General features: G+C 43.4%; 1 protein-coding gene across 1 annotated transcript in view; it reads left to right on the forward strand.

Moving 5' to 3' along the window:
* Positions 1–429: 429 nt before the first annotated feature.
* si:ch73-103b11.2 (rootletin) overlaps positions 430–20,707 on the forward strand; it is a 39,986-nt gene continuing 19,708 nt past the window's right edge. The window contains exons 1-5 of the mRNA XM_068754872.1: positions 430–963; positions 3,285–3,362; positions 4,534–4,599; positions 19,077–19,228; positions 19,673–19,757. Of these exons, the coding sequence (XP_068610973.1) occupies positions 844–963; positions 3,285–3,362; positions 4,534–4,599; positions 19,077–19,228; positions 19,673–19,757 (501 nt within the window). The 5' untranslated portion in view covers positions 430–843. The remainder of the gene's footprint in view (positions 964–3,284; positions 3,363–4,533; positions 4,600–19,076; positions 19,229–19,672; positions 19,758–20,707) is intronic.

The following is a 20,707-nucleotide window of genomic DNA, read 5'->3' on the forward strand; positions in this document are numbered from 1 at the left end:
AGACTTCCCATTGGTTCGCTGAATTAGAGTTCTCGCCTTTGGGCGTATCAATAGATGTGATAGGTGGAACTCGCTTGTCGCTCACCACTACAAACACACTCTCTCTCTCCCACACACACACACACACACGCACGCCCCTCCTCTCTCCACGGGCTGCCCGAGTGAGGATTTTTCATGAAAACATCCACTTCGGCGCAGACGCGCGTTCCACGGCACGGACGGCGCAACGACGGACGGGAACGCTCCGCTATGAATCCGGTGGCGCGGTAGCCGCGCCAATGGCTGCTCCTATTTAAAGTTGGATATAACGGTGTCTGACCGACGGGACACGCTGGAGGTGGAAACAGATTTAAAGGGTCGTTGTATCACTTGTTAGATAAAAACGCGCACTGCCTCCCCACCCCCGCGTCGGTAGGAAGCGTTCCGCTCGATGGCGGCTGACGGGACAGTGAAACCCGAGGCCCGGAATGTCACCTGTGAAACGTCGTCACCTCGTTCGACGACGTAATTAAGGGAACGAGCCCACACGCACACCTGGCTGCGGCTTTGGCCACTTATTGCGCTTTTACCAAGATCGCGCGTAAAGGCAAAAGTTCGCAGGGTTAACGTTACCTGCGGGAGGAGCCCCCCCACACCCCCTCGCGCACGCGCAACATGACCGTGATAGATATCACTTAACCGCCACAGGTAAACTCGGACGGGTGGGCGCGTCTTTTTTTTTGTTTGTCCTTCAAAGTTTAACTTTTTTATTTCACCGCCAGCAAGTTTCGACTCGAACCCACTTTTGTGTGTGTGTGTGTGTGTGTGTGTGTGTGTGTGAGAATTGAGCGGTTTCAACCAAACATGTCATTCAAAGACAACGCTTGTCGGAAGTTTCAAGCCAATATTTTCAACAAAAGTAAATGCCAGAACTGCTTTAAGCCCAGAGAATGCCATTCGGTGAACGACGAAGACCTGAACCAGGTGAGCAGCCGCGTCTTCGGACGTCTCGTGTTTCAAACATCTGAAGTTTTCTGCGTTCTCTTTCATGTGCTCGTTTCAGATGGGTTGGCGTGTGTCTCTGCTAGACCATGAGCTGCAAAGCTTGGGTTGATTTCGCACCATTATTTCCTAGCCTAAGGGCATTGACCCTAATTCATGCAGGTATAGATCCTCAACCAGCTGCGTGCTGTCAGACCTTTAATTTGTGAAGGGGCTGTAATGCCCCATCTCTTGGCCTTTTGCCCCATCCTTAAAGCAGTGGAATTCTTCCCTCAGAGATTTGGCGAATCCGGGTTGGTGCTTCGTACGAATGACACCGATCTGATAGACGGTGATGCTGCTTTATGTGGAGGAGGTTAGATGATGATATTTTTTTATTATTATTATTTTTTACTGCAAAATAGCTCTGAAATTATAAATGGGTTTTGTATAAACGAATAAAAAAAAAAAATTCTGGTGTCATGAGTGACTGATATTGTTCCACCACCGTGTGGAATTCAATCCTAATCGCAATCTGGGGTGGGGGGGGGGTTAAAATAGATATATTGTTTGGTTTGTTTTTGCGACTGGCCGCAGAACCACGCACTCCCGTAAGTGTCTTTTACTTGGCAGATGATTAAAAAAGGAGCTGACTACAGCATGTGGATAACAGTGACGTGTTTGAGCGGGGCGAGCTGTGAGGCTAATGCACTTGATAAGAGGTCGTCTGCAGTCCAAAGACCTCGTGCTGACCGTGTTGTTGTGGTTTCCTGAAGTCCTCCTACGGGAAGATATCAAAGGCCTCCGAATCTCATTCTGAGCCTTACGTTCTACTTTTGCCATCCCTTCTCCCCCCATCTCGCCGCTGAAAGGCCCACATAGATATTGCAGCAGAGCATAGTCATTTGACAGGGGTGGGGAGGGGGGGGGGGAGCGGTTGTGAAGTGATTTCATTGAACCACTGAGGGGTGAAAGATGACCTAGATTAATTTCCTTTCCATCCCTGCTGTCGGGTCATGTGAGGAGAGACGGGTGATTTTCTTTGTAAACTGCTCAGCCTGCATTTAAAGTTGCTCACTTTGAACATACTGACGCATGCAGTGTTCTTACAGTTGGGACATATGGAACATAGGGGAATGCAGCCAGACATCCTGGTGTCTTATGGTACTGGGATGTAATAAATCTTTTTTTTATGACAAACTAATTACTATAATAATATGGGAATTGAAACACAGCACCGGTCTCGGTGTTTCTCTTTTAGCTTTATACACATTTTTCAAGGGTGAGGAAGCTTGTGGTCCAGCTTTAGTTTGATAAGTACATGCGCAACCTGTGTCCTGTAACCCCCCCCCCCCCAGGTCGTCTCTCAGATATTTGTCTTGCTCTTGCGGCGCTGCACAAACACTTTACTTTACTGTCCAAGGTTATGGTTGCAGGCTTACGATTGGACATTTCTGTTACGTCATTTTGTTTACTGAGTCATTCAGATGAGAAATGTGCTGCACCGCTTGTAGTCAAAGTGAAAGAGGATTTTATGATGGATTACAGACGGCTTTACTTGGGGTGAAGTTATGACTGTCATCAAAACTGCTGTGACGGGGACAAGGAGGGGCCATGCGGCTGCAGATGTCAGACTCGGGTCTTTTGCCCGCTGCTCCGTAGGTTAGGATGCATTGGAAATGCGCAAGTTTCTTTTTATTTATTTAACTCTTTAGTTGAAGTTAAATATATTTAGTGAACTCTGCACGTAACCCCACAGTGGTTATACAGGTCTTTGGCTCGGCAAACAAATGCTGACTACTAGAGTGGCTGGAGTTCAAATACGCACCAGAACCTTTTAAGAATGACTTCTAGGCCCACTTGCATTTGTCAAGTCTCGATGGCCGCCCAAGCTCCCAACCCTCCTTTTTCTCGTCCATTGTTTTTCTTGCTAACTTCTGCCTCCCCCCCCCCCCCCCCACACACACACACATTCACCAGTCCACCCACTTAGAGGATCAGAGGGAAAATCATGTGTTAGCTTTTTTTAATTTTTCCAGGACAGTGTGTTACTCTGGCGTAGAGCCAACTGGAGAATGTTGCCTGCGGTCAAATCAAGGCAGTTGGTGACTAATGCGTACCTTTCTGGAACTAACGTAAACGTGTGTGTGCGCGTTAGTGCCGCACGCAGTCGGGTGATTGGTCAACATTTGTAGCCTAAGCTAGAGAATTACCTCCACTGAATTAAAACGTGCGTAAAGTAAAGTGAATTGCTGATCGACACGTTGGCGTGTTTGGTTTAGTGTTTGTATTTCAACACTGTAATTGGGTTTTCCTCTCCCCAGGCAAAGCCCGTATACGGAGGATGGTTGCTGCTAGCTCCAGAGGGAACGAATTTTGACAATCCCTTACACAGATCACGGGTGAGTGGTTCCTTTGTTAGGCCAACAGCGGATCATCGCTTTGTCACCTCCGGCAAGGCGGTTAGGTTTTTGACTGTTAGCGAGATAACTCAAAGTTACAGACTGATCTTGATGAAATTCGGTGATGATCCAGAAGAGATCCTGGATTCTGTGTCACTTTGAATGTTAGCGTTGCTGTCAAAATGTGTTCCTCAATATCTCGATTGATTACCGATTGAGGTTTATGGAATTAGACACAATCATGTCCGGTAGGGATCTATATCTTACCACCGAATTCCATCTGGATCGGATCCGGATTGCAGATATTATCGGGGTTAGGGTTGAGTTTCAGCCTACTGTGCATTTAATATTAGAGATTTCTAACAATCGTCATCTTATAGCTGAGTTAATTCCACATCGGAGCATGTCGGAGGATCCGTTACCTCCAACTAAGTTACCGTAGTTATCCTTTCGTACACTCAACGGACTTATTTATTTTTGATAGCTCCTGTCGCTGTTTCCAGCAGCAGCTTCCTGTGGGCGGCTTATCCCTCCATCAGAAGAAGCTTCATTCTTGGGCAATAATGAGTGTAATATTGACATTTGTTTGATCAATCCCCCCCCCCCCCCCCCCCCCTCCCCAGCATCGTGTAATGTGAGCCTTGCTCTGCTGCACTGCTTCCTTTATCAGCTCCTAGACTATACTGTGGTGGTGCATCCTAAAGAAGCAGTTCGGAGAATGTGGGGGAGGAGAAGGAAAAGTCCCAGTTCTCACAGCCACACTGATGGCTTCCATATGGGTTTTCTGGGGGGTTTACTGTCAACAGTGTGCTGCTGCTTTGACATGATCATGATGTGCTCTTCCTGTTCGTACATTCAGGCTTTAACTGTAGGGCTGTAATTGGCGGCCTGAATGGTGTGCTGAGGTGAGCAGTTCAGTCAGACTTTAATTATCAGCTAAAGCAAATAACAGATCACTCGGCTCCCCTGCGACCACTTCTACATTAATAAAGAAACAAAAATGAAATCTGTATCATCTCTCAAAAGTTCTTTGTTGTGTCTTTGTGTTTTAAACTTTTATAATCAAGATTGTAACAAGACTGCTTACAGAGTAGTTTACTAATAACAATTAAGCACATTATGACTCCATAAACTCTGACCTCGGGTCTGACATTTTTGTTTTTTTGTTCAGAAATGGCAAAGGAGGTTCTTCATCCTCTACGAGCATGGCTTACTTCGCTACGCTCTGGACGAAATGGTGAGTAGAAGGTCTTCTTCCGTTGATTCCTTGTTTCTGATTATAGCAAATTAGAATAAGTTATAAAACAAGACGAACGAACGGTATTTACTACTGGCTGGTAAGTCTAATTTGAATAAGAAAAGATGCCAACATCCCTGTGCTATGTCCGCTTGTACAGTAAATTTGCAGAAATGTATTTAGTGAGCGTGTGCAATGTTGACATGCCGGGCGCTTACCCTTGTCTTGCTCTTGAATGTCTTTCTCCTTGCATTTTTGTCCCCCACTTTTAAGGTTGAACCCCTGTTTTCTATTCCGTCCATTTAAACTTGCTGTTAATTAGACTCTGCCCAATGTCTTAATCATTTGCGCAGCATACTCGTACTTGGTTTTGCTGCCTATGTCTCTTTAACTCTTGACAGCGAGTTAACCGGGGGAAGTGTTGATGTAGGCAGCAAAAAACAAGTCAATGCACAAACGGGAACAGATCAGGTCAGATAATTTTACCTCCAGCAGAAGCTAATTTATGTTCGTTCATTTTCATTTGTTAAACGAGCAGCTCTTTTGTAAATGTTGTATAATACAGTAAGAGTTTCTTATTTTTACTATCTTGCGGAGTACCTGGAAGTGTGCGATGGAGTATTTAGTACTCGACTAAGTTAAAAACACTCCGGTCTTGGAGACGGGACTACTTCGTGACTGTGACTAAGATAACAAAGCCCAATTGTGTCAAAAGTCATGATGTGACTTGACGTAGCGTTGATTCTTGAAGTCATGTGCCAAGTTGTGTTTGTTTTAGCGGTTAACACCCGATGTACTAGCTATGCAAGAACTCCGCATTAACGTCCTGTTATGAAAGGCAAACTGGAAAAACCACACAACTTCCAGACGAGTAGTGCCTTTAGCCATATTTATTGGTGTCAGTTGTTGAATACTTGAAATACTTTAATACATTGTCTGCCCTTCTGATTTTATATGCCACTTTATAAGTTCTGAGACACCTTTGGTCTACTTGGGCATGCTAAATATTCAGGGACCAAAGCTGTGCTCTATATTTTAGGTTCTAAACATAGCATCTGACTTTAAGTGTAAGCAGAAGTGGTTGCTTTGTTGTACTTGACCCTCCCACGCAGGATGCATACAGACACTGGGTGCTTTTATATAACAGAAGCAGCAGGAGTTAAAATACTTGAGAGATGCTTCATACCAAGGAGAAAGCTGCTGAATCTGGACTGTTAGAGCAGATATGTTTTGTTGTATTGGAGCCAGCATTTAATTCACTGGAGAAGCACTGATGCCAGAGACAATGGGAAGAGGTAGATGTCGTCCTTTTATTCATCAGTGTCCATGGATGTCTGAACAGGCTCAAAAGATGGGGCGCAAAGGTCCACAACTAGAAATGTCAAGTGAGACTAAATATAGAACATAAGAATACATTAGGATTATTGTTTTGTATTGCATTAGCGGCTGTTCAGATGCATCTACTAGTGCATGTGGCATTTAATTATAACTGACAGGGATAAAACCGAAGTTTAAACTGGGTGACTGTGGCAATACTTTTCCCTTTTCACTTTAATGATCAATGCATGTAACAACGTGCACAAAACTTGGTGCAGAAACATTATTTTATGAAGTTGTATGTTTACCAGGTTTTTGTCTATTTTGAGTTCTGCTGTTGCTTCGCCATCGTGGAAATGTTTTTGTTCTAATGATGCAAAAACCTTTCTTACAATGTAATTATGCAATGTTGGGTTTTTAAATTGCTCATACTAATTAGATATGGTTTAAAAATTGTATACTCAGCAATGTATTTAATGTGGTAGCGTGTCATTAAAAGGGTCATTGCAAAGTTTCTCACAGGGCTACAATCAACAGTGCCATGCTGTAATGTGTGAGTGACGTCAGCTCAAGTCTAAGGACTGCCAGCTTTCACCAGTATAACATTGCTCCAGACCACATCAGAGCCCCCATCTGAGAGCACTGTTTGGGGCTGCAGACGAGGAGGTGCTCCTTTCTTTTTTTTCCCTCCCGACCTAGTTTTATAGCTCTTGTGTCTTTGGCTCTAACCAAACCCAGATGAGCTGCGGTCTTAACCTTCAGGATGTGGCACGACTCTAGGGGAAAGGAATGGGTTTGCAGATGCCTTCGAGAGCCACTGATTTGGGGTTGCTCACCTACGGTGAGCAGCCAACAATGCAAACCATTTCTATCATGACGGCTTCGGATATTTATGTGCAAGGAACGAGTGGTAAAAAGAAGATGGCAGTAAAAGTAAAATTAAGAGAAAATGTTGGCCTCGATCTGCTGCCTTGTGACAAGTATGTGTTGGATGTGTTATGGATCATTTTTGTCTAAAACATTTTGTCTTAACTAGCTATATTTTAGCCATATACGTTCTGATCGCTGTAAACAAGGAGTTATTTTTACACATTGTCCAGTTTGTGCTGAGTGCACGGGCTAGACTTTCCCAGAGCAAGCCGATGCAGTCAATTCAGTGGTGCGTTGCCAAGGCAACATGTTTTGTCCCTTTGTCCCACGAGTCGACCATGGCATGTGTATTATGGGACAGTTGTTCTGTGTGTGGAGAGCTCTTGCTGTCTCCGACTGTATGGAAACAGAACAGAACGTTCTGTGTGGGCTGCAGTTGTCTCTCGGCTCAGTCATATGGTCGCCAAGCCTTTCTACAGCAGCAGGGGAAAAACAACGTGTTGGTTTGAGCAGTTTGAAGTTAAAACTGCTGGTCTTACAATGAATAGATGTTCGAATAAAATACACAAATATACGTATAGTAAGCTAGAATGATAACGAAAATAAATTTGTATCCCAAAGACACAAAAACGGACATGAATGTCATTAAAATCCAAATTAAACTTGCACCTTCGAGGCCCGGGAAAAAAAAGCATGTGTGAAATGTCACAGCCCTATATAACCCCTTTTTAAAAGCGGGCAGTCAAAATGAACAACATGTTCTGAGACCATTAAAAACAGCTGGGTGATGTTGGGTATTGTGTGAAAACGTGCATACACACACAAAAAAGTCCATTATCACCTCATGGTGAGGCGGGTGTGTGGGTGTAAAGCTCCAGCCCCACAAAAAGCCAGTTCATGACATCAGCGCTAGTTAAAAAGATCAACGCCCACGCCGTAATGACTGCTTCACTATGTCATCCTAAGTGCCCCCACACAACACCTCGAAGCCCCTGACCACGTATTAACTTAACTGTATACACGCACACACACACACACACACCTCATCGGATGAACTAAATTATCATCTGACTGTCAAAATCTGCATTTCAGCACCGACTGAAAGGCGGCACGCCTACAGAATAAATGGGGTTACACATTAGGCTGTATTACATAAATGACCCATTCAGAGGCTTGAGTGTCATTTGACTCTGTGTCGTAGTCTTTGCTATTCCAAGGAGAACATCGTGTTCTTGCGATGTTTTCAGCTCTTGAAGTCATTCTTGTTTCATCTTTGCTCAATGGATTTCCTGTGTTTACTGGAATTCACCGAGTGTACCCCTGCCCCACAGCAGTGTCCAAGAACAGAGAGTTTTGACAAACTTCCTCATTTGTGCATTCCTTAATCTTGAGGCAATCTGCTGCCTTTCCACTGAATCTTCCCGTCGGAAAGTATACAACCTCAGCAAAGTGTTTGCCCTCAGTCGTACGACCTGCTAACGTGCGGACGCGTGCATATAGCCCTCTCCCCTGTTTTCAATTTGTGAAACATGAATTGTGGAATATTTTTAACAATTTTCAAAGTTTTGTTCCCTCTTGTTCTGAGTTTTCTCAGGAAAGGATGACTTGGCAAGGCCTTTTAGCTGTGTTGCAGCCTCCATGCTCTCTGCAGGAAATAAGTAGAGGCTAATTTACCTGCTCCATCAAATTAGGTATTCGTAAATTAAGAGCCTCTGTCCACCATTCAAAACAATTAATTTGAAATGAACTACAGAGGGAAGTGAAGATTACTGTGTGTGTGTGTGTGTGTGTGACACAGAGCAAAGTAGAGAGCTCGAAAGATGACTTTAGGACGGAGGCAGAATGGTGGGAGAGGCCGATGATTTAAAGGAGATGTTGGTCACATCTTATGTTAATAAAACCGCACAAGCCTTCCTTATTGGAACATTATGTTTTGTTTACCAAGTGTGGGTCCTGGGTGAGGCATGTGTTGGTTTTGTAGCGATATGGTGCGTGAGAGTCTTCTTTAACCCCTGCCCTTCCTTCCCTGTGGTTCCAGTAGGAACTGATCTACTGGAATGTAAACAGCCATGGATTACAGTGGGGGTCACTGTTGCAATTACACAAGGCCGCAAAACCATGGGAAACACCCAGTCATACAGCTTGTAATCATCAAGGCCTGCAACACTAACTGCTCCAAAGTTGACTTCCACTGTAGTTTATTAATAAAGAGCTCTCCCATTTTGCTTCATTTATTTAACTGAGGCCTTTTGCCACTGCTCTCTTTCAGCTCAGGTCTGTATTCCTGCTGACCTTGTCCTTGACGCGTCTATATTTGGACAGGGGACAAGGGGAGAGCTTACAAACTCCGCACACATAGGATACGAACCCGGTACCTGCTTGCTGTGAGATGACACCGCTACCCACCACGCCACCGGCCCACAAGAAGAATTACAAAAATAGCGATTGTTTTGTAGATCGGGATATAAATCAAATGAAAACATCATTTAAGAAATGTTTGTACAAATTAGCAGTAGATTTCAATACTCCAAGATACCGAGTGATGCCGACCCCACAAGCTCCAGTTTGCAATAATTTGAGCAACCTTTTGTAAAATCACAGCCGATCATTTGTTAAAGCGCAGTAGTGATTGCTCCGCCCAGTTTTCCCACTCGTAAACAGTTATTGTAAAGCTAGATTTTTGTAAATGTTTCCGTCTAACAATCCGAATTATACTATTGCTCTAATTGACTGTCATTCTTTTTATTTAAATGGTTTCTTTAATTTTCCCAGCATACCTTTTGTATCTGTTGTAATTTATGATTGGCTTCTAGTTTGGTAGTCTGCACTCTCCGGAGCCCCCCCCCCAAAAATGATTCAGCAGGAATAAAGACTGCAAGTCAAAGTTAATGGCTGGTAAAATGAGTGCGTGGTGCAATAATGATCTGATTGTTCTTTTTCTCTGTACAGTGATGGAATAGGCCACCTTATGTGCATAAGATCCAGTGTGAACATGTCATTTTTGTGGAAGCACAGATTTTAAAATTGCTATCCCACGCCCACTGCTTTCAGGTGAACTTTTATTAGGAGAACAGGCTCCGTTATGTGTGTCTCGGAAAACTTGGAGTCTTATTATTTGTAGTCTCGTAACTTAGTCTTTCTTTCTGCATGTCAAGGAACCTTCACTGAGCAAGCAAGGGCTTTCATCCACCGACTCCTTCTGATTGTTAATCAAGGGAGTCGCTGTCCTCCCAAGTGAACCGGTTTGCATGCTCGCTTTCCACACCGAGTACTTGACTTGACTTGATTTACTAGTACCAGGAGAGTATGGCTAAGCAGAAGAAAAGCCTCTCGGCCTGAACTTTTCCTTGCCTTTAGTCTCCGAACCATCCCGGATGTGGCTCGGATAAAAATATTCTCTGTTTGAATACTTTCATTTCTTGAGTCAGAAATAGCGCAACCCTTTTTGAACACAGAACAAAGTCAAACATGAAATTATTGACAAATGTCCTCTTTTACATTGCACCGCCTTTCTTCAACTTTATTACCTTTTTTTAAAGTCAAATCTTTTACATTCATTCATTTACAGATGATAAAACTGGCAGGAAACTTGATCATTGCTGATATGAAACTAAATGGTGTTTTTGTTCACGCTTGTTCTAAACTGTGAGGGATGAAATACGAAGGACAGGTGTCGGTTTCCTCACTGCTTCAGCTAATATAGGCTAAGCCCAAGTGAGACAGTCCTTCTGTATGGTCCTCTGGTCTATTATATTGGGGTGCACTGTTTGCATGAGGCTGTGGACAGGATCGTTTAACACCGGCCGCTGGGTCCATCAGCACCTTGAATAAAATCGTACTATATTGCTCAAAGTTAATTGTTTCTCAAAGGTATGATTTTCTGTTGATGTGGGATTTTTAGTTAACTTGAACTCTTCAGATTGTTTATTTTTTTTTGACTCATTTTATGGTCATTTTAGGTTGTGCAATAGTGTTTGCTGGTGATTTACTGTTGTGCAATGGTGTTGTGTCCTGAAAAGGACTTTTTCTGTACCAGGATCTCTTTTTTCCATCTTCCTCTTTGTACCCTTCTTCATTATCTTGTTCTTTTTAATGATTTCCAGCTATTCATTATCCAGATAAAAGCTGGCTGCAGGAGACTTTGGCCAAATCAGCGTCCACTCAGTTCCATAGTCCTCACTTTTACTTTTCCATTACTCAGTCAATTCGTGTTCCCGTCCTTTTACGTCCCTACTTTCTATTATTCTGCTACTCTCGTGTATCTCTGTCTTTCACTGACCAATAAATCATTTGTGTCGGAGAGAGCACCCAGAAGTATTGTGTAACCTTTCCCCACCGAGCCAAACACGGCCTGATGGACTGCTCGCTCGGTTTGTTCTCGACGCTGGACCCAGGACACTGACAAAAGGTTTCATTTTGAGCATCAGGGTGAGGGGATAGCTAGCACTGAGACAGGCGCTCATTAAAGCAGTCGGGTAGGTGCGTACGTGTGTGAAAATGTGATGGTGGGTGTGTAACGATACTGAGAGAGGCAATTCCAATTCAAGAAAGTTAAACTATTGCTTTAATTATCCACGTAAGAACACCACTGTAACCAGATTATGGGGATTATACCTCACATTTAGATTAAGATGTGACTTTAAATTCCTTTTAAGATATCTCCTTCGTTTTCAGTTAATTTGGATGAAGACCGGTTATAAGGGAGCCGTGGACTGATATTGTTCAATCCTAGTCTTTTCCTGAGTTTTTTTTTTTTTTTTTTCATTTATTCATTTTTAAATATGACCAGATTCACACGTGAGCTCAAATCAGAGTGCAAGAAATGGAAAGTAAATGAGCGCAAAGCAAGCTTGCATATGAGCGCTGCCTTCAACTCAGAGCACGAGCATCACAGCAGCAAAATGAAGCAGCCGGAGAGAGAAGATGGACACAGAAGTGCAGATTGTCAGTGTTCCACCGTATTTGAGCATATGGTGGAACACTGACAAGGGAGTCGCTGTCCTCCCAAGTGAACCGGTTTGCATATGCTCAACGGTTAACTGTTTGGCTTCCTTAATGCCGACATTCACTCCTAGTACATCAATTTTGGTTTGAAGACCCTACCTTTATTCACATTCGAGCTAGATACAGGATGTGAATCTGATCTGTAAAAAAACAAGATTTTTCTGTTGCATTGAGGGGGAAAAAAGTAACTCTGGCCTGACATTGTGAATGTAGCCTAACAGGCTGCTGCCTTGTGATGACCTGCAGAATCCACAGCTGCAGTTTAATCTGTCAGCGCTAGAACAGGTGCCAAAGCATTGGAAGACCTTTGACCTTGGCTTAGAGACCTGCAGCTTCAACCACCTGTTAAATTCAGGGAGTCAAAGAAAAAAGATATTTATAGAAATTCAGTGCAGCTAGCAAAGCTGGGTTTGTTTGTATTTAGTGTGGATTCAACAGCTACGGTAAAATTTATTCACATAGTCAACTTTTATATGTGCAGGTGCCATGATTTTCATCTAGAAGCTCTTATTTCAATTTCTGGAAATTAAGTATGTTTCTTTGTTGTTAGTTAATACTGGGAGATTCTCTCACCATTTCACCACACCAGTGACTTCAGGACCTGGTCCAATATTCCCATTTTAGCCACGGACTGGACTAACTTCAGTACCTGATTTACTTAAATGTCCAAATGGCAGTCCCTTTTTTTAAATAAAGCATATTTGACATAGTAAACACAAAAATAATGAAATGATATAAAGTTATCTTGTCGTCTTGGCCAACTTTGTGCTTTTCCTGTACACGGTGTGCTCGGATGCCGACACAGGTTTGAGAAGCTGATAACCTGAAGCATGCTAGCGCGTTAGAATACCTGTGCCCAGGTACACACTGTAAATCATTTCGGTTGGAAATGTTATTTAACATTTTTCAGCTGATATAACTCAACATGGTAATGAGCTTCAATACCTTTTGAGTACTGACTGACCCAATATTATGTACTGAACAAGTAATTATTTCAGTAGAAATGAGCTATTTTTGACACGGTTGTTTATTATTTACTATTTCACGTGCGAAAGCATTTTTAGTGTTTTCCTTTGCTGAAAACAAATGATAAAGTTGTATTGAATTTGTACTAGTTTTGACATTTTTAATGTTAATTGGTTCTTGGGCACAAAATAGTTTAATTAGGTTTTTGTGACTAAATGAATTGACTAAAAATATCTGTAGTCATCCCAGTTTCTGGAAGGTTATCTTCCAACCAGCAGTCCAGCCCGGCACGAGGCAACGCTTCATATTTTCCTATCCTTCACTTTTTTCCCATTCCTTTTTGCCTAATTTGAAGATTTGTAGTCATAAGGAACTGATTGAAGTTTGACTGCAGGTCTTGCGCAGAGTATCATAGAGTAGATTAGGCAGAAGCTGGTGGAGTGAAAGCTATTGAAGAGTTTATTGTAATTAGATAAGAATTATTTTCATTGTGAAGCTGCAATTTTACAGTAGCCACAGCACTCTGAGTGTCTATCTGCCTTGGCCTGCTTTCCAGAGTGCTGTATGAAAGCACAGCATGATGCTACAGCAAGCTGTGCAAGGCAGGCGATGATCTTTGAGCTACTCTTTTTCATTTATGTTTTGCAGTGAAAGTATATACGTATCTAATTGCCATTAATTCTAGGATTTACTGCTCCAACAGTCGGTGACTGACCGGCACTGTATTTGATCAAGCATAAGGGCATTGATAGATCAACACTGACTAATAGTAATGGGGTAGACCAAACCTACCAACAATCTCCAGACATGTTCAGACGCATTTCCCAGTATGCAGTAATTTAGTATTGCGTAGTATCCTATCATTATATTACGAGTGGCTGCAATAACTTTTATTGGTTTTAGTTGGAAGTGAGTAAAGATTGAAGTTTTGTTATTTTCATTTTCCCTTTTGAACCTTTAGTCACTCCATTCAGAGGCATGTTTTTTTGTTTGTTTTTTCTGTTGAGGTATCTTTTACACTGATCTTATGCTCGTCAGTAGAGCTACTAACAATGCAGTATGCAGGGTTAATGCCAATCCTTATTCTCATCTGTGCTGATCATAATGAGGCATTAATCAATTAATTTTAATGACAACAATGTGCTAAACCAACATAGTAGTTGACACACACACACACACACCATTGAGAGCAAGTTCAGGCCATGCAGACTTGTGGGACCAGAGGATTGAACCGCTGACCATTTGACCGTTCCGCCTCCTGAGCCTCAGTCTTCCCATGGACAAACGGCAGTCTGTCTGTCCCGTTTGCAGGGAGATACACAACAAAGACCCTTCTCTATGACCTTTTTTGGGGGGGGGGGTTCTTCCCATTTACGCGGAACTGAACAATGTTTCTGTGTTTTTAAATTGCATAGAAGTGTTCCACAAACAATAAGTGCAACATACAACAGCAGCACTGTCCTTGTTTCACGGCGAATGATTTCATCTTTCATGTATTGGGAAATTTTAGTTCTGAAGTTAACAAGAACAACTCGAAATGGGTGTCCTCTGATGGCAACAGCAAAGGAACAAGCAGATTTGATGACTGTTGGTCAGTGTTGAATAGCAGGAAAGGAAAATGTCTGTGAAGTCACACTTACAATTATTCCCTGCAGACAGGCACAGTCTCTCCAGCCAACGCAACATGACACAACTTGATCGTACCACCTGTTTCTCCAGCCGGCCCATCTCCTCTGTCACCAGCACTGAGATTGGCTTGGCTTGCTTTACTCTCTGCCTATCTGTGTAATCACTGATATAATATTACACATTACATAAACACTCGCTGTCTCAAAGCTTCTCTCACATTCTTTGGACATAACAGAATAAGAAAAGAATGTGCAATAGATAAACGGCGTGCGTGAATTTATTGGGAACGATCTGGTCCATGCGTTTCCATCTGATTGACCCACTGTGCAATTGTAGCCACCTTTTTTAAGAAGGATTCTGTTGTACGAGCGGATCTTCATCCTCCAACTCTCCCTCCTCTTCCTCCTCCTCTGCATGTGTCGACTGCTGGCTGCCTAGCAATGTTCAGCCGCCCACGTCTTCTTACCATTTACTGCTAGAGGACCAGTACCTCTACCACCCACGGCCCACTCTGAAATACATGCTGGAAATATGTATGTGAAACACATTGGGATATTTTTGTTTTTGTTGTTTGGCCTCTTCAGAATATCACATTGTGAGTTGGTGTTGTTGCTCCGTAGCCAGGCTCGAAGCTCACGTCTGTGTCGATCTGAATTTACTCGCTGCATACCAGCGGCATGAGATGTGCCTGGAGGACTGTACTTGAGCCTGCAGCGGAGATGTCAGATATCCACCATATGGCTTTTTATAGAGCTAGATGTTTGTCTAAAGTGCAGGCCAGGGGTTTAGGCCTGGTATTACAAGCAAAGCTAAAGTAAATATGTCTGATTGCACCAGCTTAGCATTGCTGCGATGCTGAGATCAAATGATAGGACGGTGTATACTTGAGGACATTGATTATAATCTTGTCCTTGTCCAATTTGTCAACTCTGCTTCCTGGACTGATTATTTATGTATTTGTATGATCAATATGGATTTAAGAAGGACAGACCTTTCAATATTCCACTTGAAAACTACTAGAAGCGACTCCATCCATCTGGCACCTGAGGATATTTCCTTGCAGCTGGTTGCTTGCGTACTCTCTGGTATCAAAAATCTTTTCGTCTTTGTTGTCCCAAGTTGCTAAGGAAAGATTCATTGCACAATTACTGCTATTGGTAATGAACGGAGGACGTTCGACCCTGAAGAGACCCGATTCTCGGCCATGATCCATGAGTCAGGGCAAAGCAGCGCCAGTTCATCAGCCTCACTTTTCCTTCAATGTCTCTAAATATGGGAGGAAAATGGATTTAGATGCAAGGTCAATAACTTTGAAAACCTGCTGTTGCATATCTAAAACGGCATAAAGTAACTTAATGTGTCTGTGAAGCTTTTGAATTTGTCATCACCAAAGCTGGCAGACAAACTGGCACCTAATACCAAATAACAGATGTGGGCCATCAGCTTCCAGGTGTTCATCATTAAGCTGGTCCTTGAGCAATGTTTTTAGATGTATTCCTACCATTAGGAAATTACGGAGGAATAAAAGGTGAATGCTGTGCTAAAAAGAAGAGCGATGTTGAAAATATGGGACTAAGTGGCATAGTTAAATGCCAGTTCATTCCTTCATGCTCCTTTTGAATGAGTCAGTTTAACTGCACTCTTGCTTTCAATCCAAAAATGTTCATTGCAGAGAGAGGGAATTTGCTGCACAACAAAAAATAAATAAAAAATGAATGTTGGACCATCAGCATGCTGCCAAAAGAAGCAAATATTTCTCTCCCTGTGTCATAAGGGAAAATGGGATGTTTTGCTGAACTGTAGAAAGGCCAAGAGTGAAGCAAGCCAAGGGTGCAAAGGCATGCATGCATGCATAAATGGAGCAGCAGTTTCTAAAGAGTTGGTCCCCAATGAACGCTGCTGTAATGCTGCACAACATCTGGACAGAGATGACAAAACGTATGAATATTATGGAGGGGAAAGATGGGCTTTAGCTATTTATAGACAATAGATATTCATAAAATGTGTATTTCAGCAGCGACGCTCCTCCACAAACCGTTTCTCTATTCTGAAAGCTTGCTGTTTAAAAAAAAAAAAAAAAGATTTGGCTGTTTTTTTATGCTACAACAAAATTATGGATAATATTTATCACATCATGCAAACAGACAGCATGATCTTTGTGCAACAAATGAGAAAATAACATGTTTGCTATGAGAATGAAATATTCCAGTAACGGTCGAGCTGCTGCTTTGATGGTCGTTTTCAAGGATTTGTCACAATAAATGCAGATTGTGACTCAAAGTGACCTCCAGTTATGCCAGCCTGGCAGACAGAAACCGAATCTTTAACTGGTTTGTACCCGTTGCCCCTGCTGAATGACTCCCATCGAGACGGCATTCATATTATTGTCTGAACAACTTCAGAGACTAGAATAAGTTTATGCCAGTTTCATAATTTCCATTCTCTGATCACAAAAGGACATTTGTTTGGGCCCCTCGTCCCTCAGCCATTTCCTTGTTGAGGGTTAAGAGGGAGGAGTGGCTCTGTGGAGACTGACAATCCCACATTGTGTTAAATAGTACTACTTCACAAAGAGTCCATTGTGGAGAGCAGTGGCCTAGGGAAAGGGGACTGGGGCTAGGCTAGGTGACAGAGGTGTGGGTTCAGGGGGGCCCTGGGTCTGGGGGCTAGAGCCACTGGACGATGGCAGGGGGGGCGTGCGCTGATGCCCAGTCGACACTGCTGGTAGCAGAGAGGGCACACACGTGAGACGAGGGTAAAGGATACACAAACGGCGTGTCTGCACAAACACTCCAGTCTCTCAGGTGAGCAGCTTCATGAACATCCGTTTGTAATCAGAGCTGTTGTCAGTCTGATTTATGGTTTCCAAGAGATTCTGGTGCTGTGATTACGAGCTGCTTGTTACAACAGTTCCCAGAATGTGATATATTGTGCAGCTGATCCTCCCCTGACTCCTACTCAAGGACAAACCTCATGCATGGTTAACTTACTTTTGTTTATTCAGACGGATGGCTCTGCGGTCTAAACGTACTTTTTTATATTCTGCTATTCCTCTCGTCCAGCTTGAGACTTGATCTCCTTTTTTTTTTTTAACCCATATTTTTCCAACCCTCCGTCACCAAATCTCCTTCGTCTGGCCACGCCTGACGGTGACGGGGCTCTCAGGTCAAGCTGACGCCGGTCTCGCTGTCCAGTCTGAAGCGGGCGCAGGCCCTTGCACAGCTGTCTTCCTGTCTATTTGTCCGTGTGTCTGTCAGGCCCGGCTGTCGTCCCTGGCCTCTCATCTTGGTGTTGAGAGCCCTTTTCCGATCAAACATTTAAGCCATGACATCTGAAGCTGAACCAAAACAGAATTCCCAAATCAGTCACTGCCTCTGTGCAGTTATGCTGCCTGTTTTAACAAGCTGCCTGATTATTTTCTCCCCTCTTTGCTCTAGAATAGATCTGCTATCCTCATGACTGTGCTAAATTCTGAACGTGGTTCACACTATTATACGGACGGTGGTAAAAGAGTTGGGAATGGAAGTGACATTTAACAGTGATGGAGTAAACGGGGCCTGTGGTCCACCCACAGGGTGGGATTACCACAGACTGTAATCCGTTGGCCTGTCTGTCCACATCGGAGGTTAACCATCAGCTTCAGTTGCTCTGCAGCTGACAGGATATGGTCACGCAGCAAAGTTGGGTCCTTATCTAACGGGAGCGTGATACCTTTTAATTTAACTTCTAACTCTATCTACGAACATATTCCGGTTGCAGAGGGCTGTAATTCATCATCTATAGCTACCTGGCACTTATAGATCAGAACCATGTGTAGTATTTTGCCGTCTGTAATTCTGCCTGTCTGTTGCGTTCGGTGAAAGTCTGGCCAAAGGTCTGTTTAGTTACACAGCGCACATTCACCTCATTGAAGACGCACGAATCCCTTAGTCAGCAGCAAATCAGAATGTTTTCTGACGAGGTGGTATTTGTAGGAATGTGTGTGTACTGTCCAAGTGTGTGTCACGTGTTCATTTTGATTGAGGCGGTTCAATGGACTCTAAACACACTATCTTCTCCCTCGCAAGTTCAGCTAGCACGTCTCATTCACTGTGAATGGGAGGTGCCAAATCACAAGCCACCGTGTGCTAACATAAACCTGCATATGAAACCTGTACACAAAATAGTATCGCTGTGGATCTTCTGTGGTATTTAAAGCTGAAACGGTTTCAATGCCAGCATGCATATTTGGGTTTTTTACCTTACAGCTGGGCACCAGACGGATTAAACTAAAAACCATTCTGTGAACTTTCACTGCTTAAGAGTGGAACAGACTTTCCACAGCCGAGTCTGTCCAGAACATTGTAGTGGTGAAATATATAACAGAACCGTGTCAAGCTGGGCAGAAGAACCAATAAACACACACATAATATTCTTATCTTGATGTAGGACGGTTTATTTGATCATCTAAATTGTAAGCCGTACATTTTTACTTTCATAATTCCAGTTGTCACCCTTTATAACCTTCAAAATATCACAGCAACTTAAACGAGAACACTAGCCAGAGCACACGCTGCTATATCGGTGTGTGGCATGCAATGCTTGGCATGAAAATTGATGCTGGGGTGGAGTGTGTGAGGAGACGGTCTGCGTGGAGTGAGTCTGTTGACGTCCACATTTAACACTTTAACACCTCGTCTGCGTTTCTCCAGCCCAGCACTCTGCCCCAGGGTACAATCAACATGAACCAGTGCTCGGACGTCATCGATGGGGAGACCAGGACGGGTCAGAAGAACTCTCTGTGCATCCTGACCCCTGAGAGAGAGCACTTCATACGGGCTGAGTGTAAAGAGATCATCAACGGGTAAGACGTCAGCAGTCTGACTTTGTGTCTTGGTACATGCGGTCAAAAAACTTGCCTCGCGTGTGCAGTTTGGGTTGTATTACTCCCTGCTTCGTTTAAGAAGGCAGAGATAAGAGGCTTCCATGAGGGAGAAGAGTTGTGCCTCTGCTTCCGAAACTGCTCTGCCCCCTGCTGTATCATTCGGACCATGCTTCAGCGTCATTACGCTGCAATGACTCTGCACATTCTTGAATTGTTTCTTCGCTCTGCTGCTGCAGCCCCTCGCTGTGTTCACAAGCTCCCATATATCCAGCAACAGAAAGCAATACCCAAGCTGTAAGCCTCATAATTGGGTTGCACCTTCAACAGCACTACTGAACAAACAAAACACCCCCCCCTCCCTCCCTTAATGCAACGTGCATATTCTGCCTTACAACGTATCTGATCACAACATTGAATCTGCAGGTGGCAGGAGGCTCTGACTGTGTACCCTCGGACCAACAAGCAGAACCAGAAGAAAAAACGCAAGGTTGATCCACCCACTCAACAGGTATATAATTTTTAAAGGCCGTTGTGTGGCAATATCCTTTATGGCAAGTGCTGTACGAATATTCTTAGTGGTTGAATGCACAAGTGAAGTGTTTGCACCTTGCTCACAGTGAACCGAGAGCAGTTTATCCATACTTAAGGGTAGCTCAAGATTCACATTGTGAACATTTGGATTTTCTTCATCCATTAAATGGCTTGTGAGTTATACCTTCATCAGTCATATATTTGTACTAACAACTGTAGTTTTATCGATGCAGAGCAGACGACCTGCTGGCGAGGGTAATGATAACGGATGCTTGTCAAAATAAGTCAGTGGTAATATTCAACAGAGACACCATGAGCCCATGTTATGACTTTGCTGTTGCAAGTTCATTTTCCACATGAACTACGCTGTAGAGCGGTAAGCCTCAGAGGAATCCATGAATACATTAAATACAAATTTAATTACACACAATGTTCCGATTCTGATTTGAACGCATCGAGTTCAGCAGTCCCATTTGAGGACGAAAATGCGCGTTTCTCGTTTATTGGTCCCTTATTGGTAGAAATCACAGGACTGTCAAACCATACTTGTTTCAGCAGTAAGATTACATCCAAACATGGCATATAATGCTGTGCCGGCCACCCACCGGGACATGCAGTTTCCTCCACTTCTCAACCTCCTTTTTGATGAGAGGCCAAACTTGTGGCGCACACAACAAAAGTCTCTCTGAAGCTCATTGTCTGGCTCCCCTAATGATGGTGCCCTGAATCAAACCGTGACCTTTCTGGGTTTACACTGACGGCCGCGTTCACAGGGAAACGGCGGTGACACAGTGATGACCTTGGCTTTGTCCCATGCTACCTTGTCGTTTATTTCTGGGTTGCTTTGTTGATCCAAAACACTTAATCTACTGTGTAGATGATTCAGAATGACTGATGGCCTGTAGTTTATGCAATGTCCTCTTTATA

The sequence above is a fragment of the Brachionichthys hirsutus genome, chromosome 21, assembly GCF_040956055.1.
Source record: "Brachionichthys hirsutus isolate HB-005 chromosome 21, CSIRO-AGI_Bhir_v1, whole genome shotgun sequence".
Classification (NCBI taxonomy): Eukaryota; Metazoa; Chordata; class Actinopteri; order Lophiiformes; family Brachionichthyidae; genus Brachionichthys; species Brachionichthys hirsutus.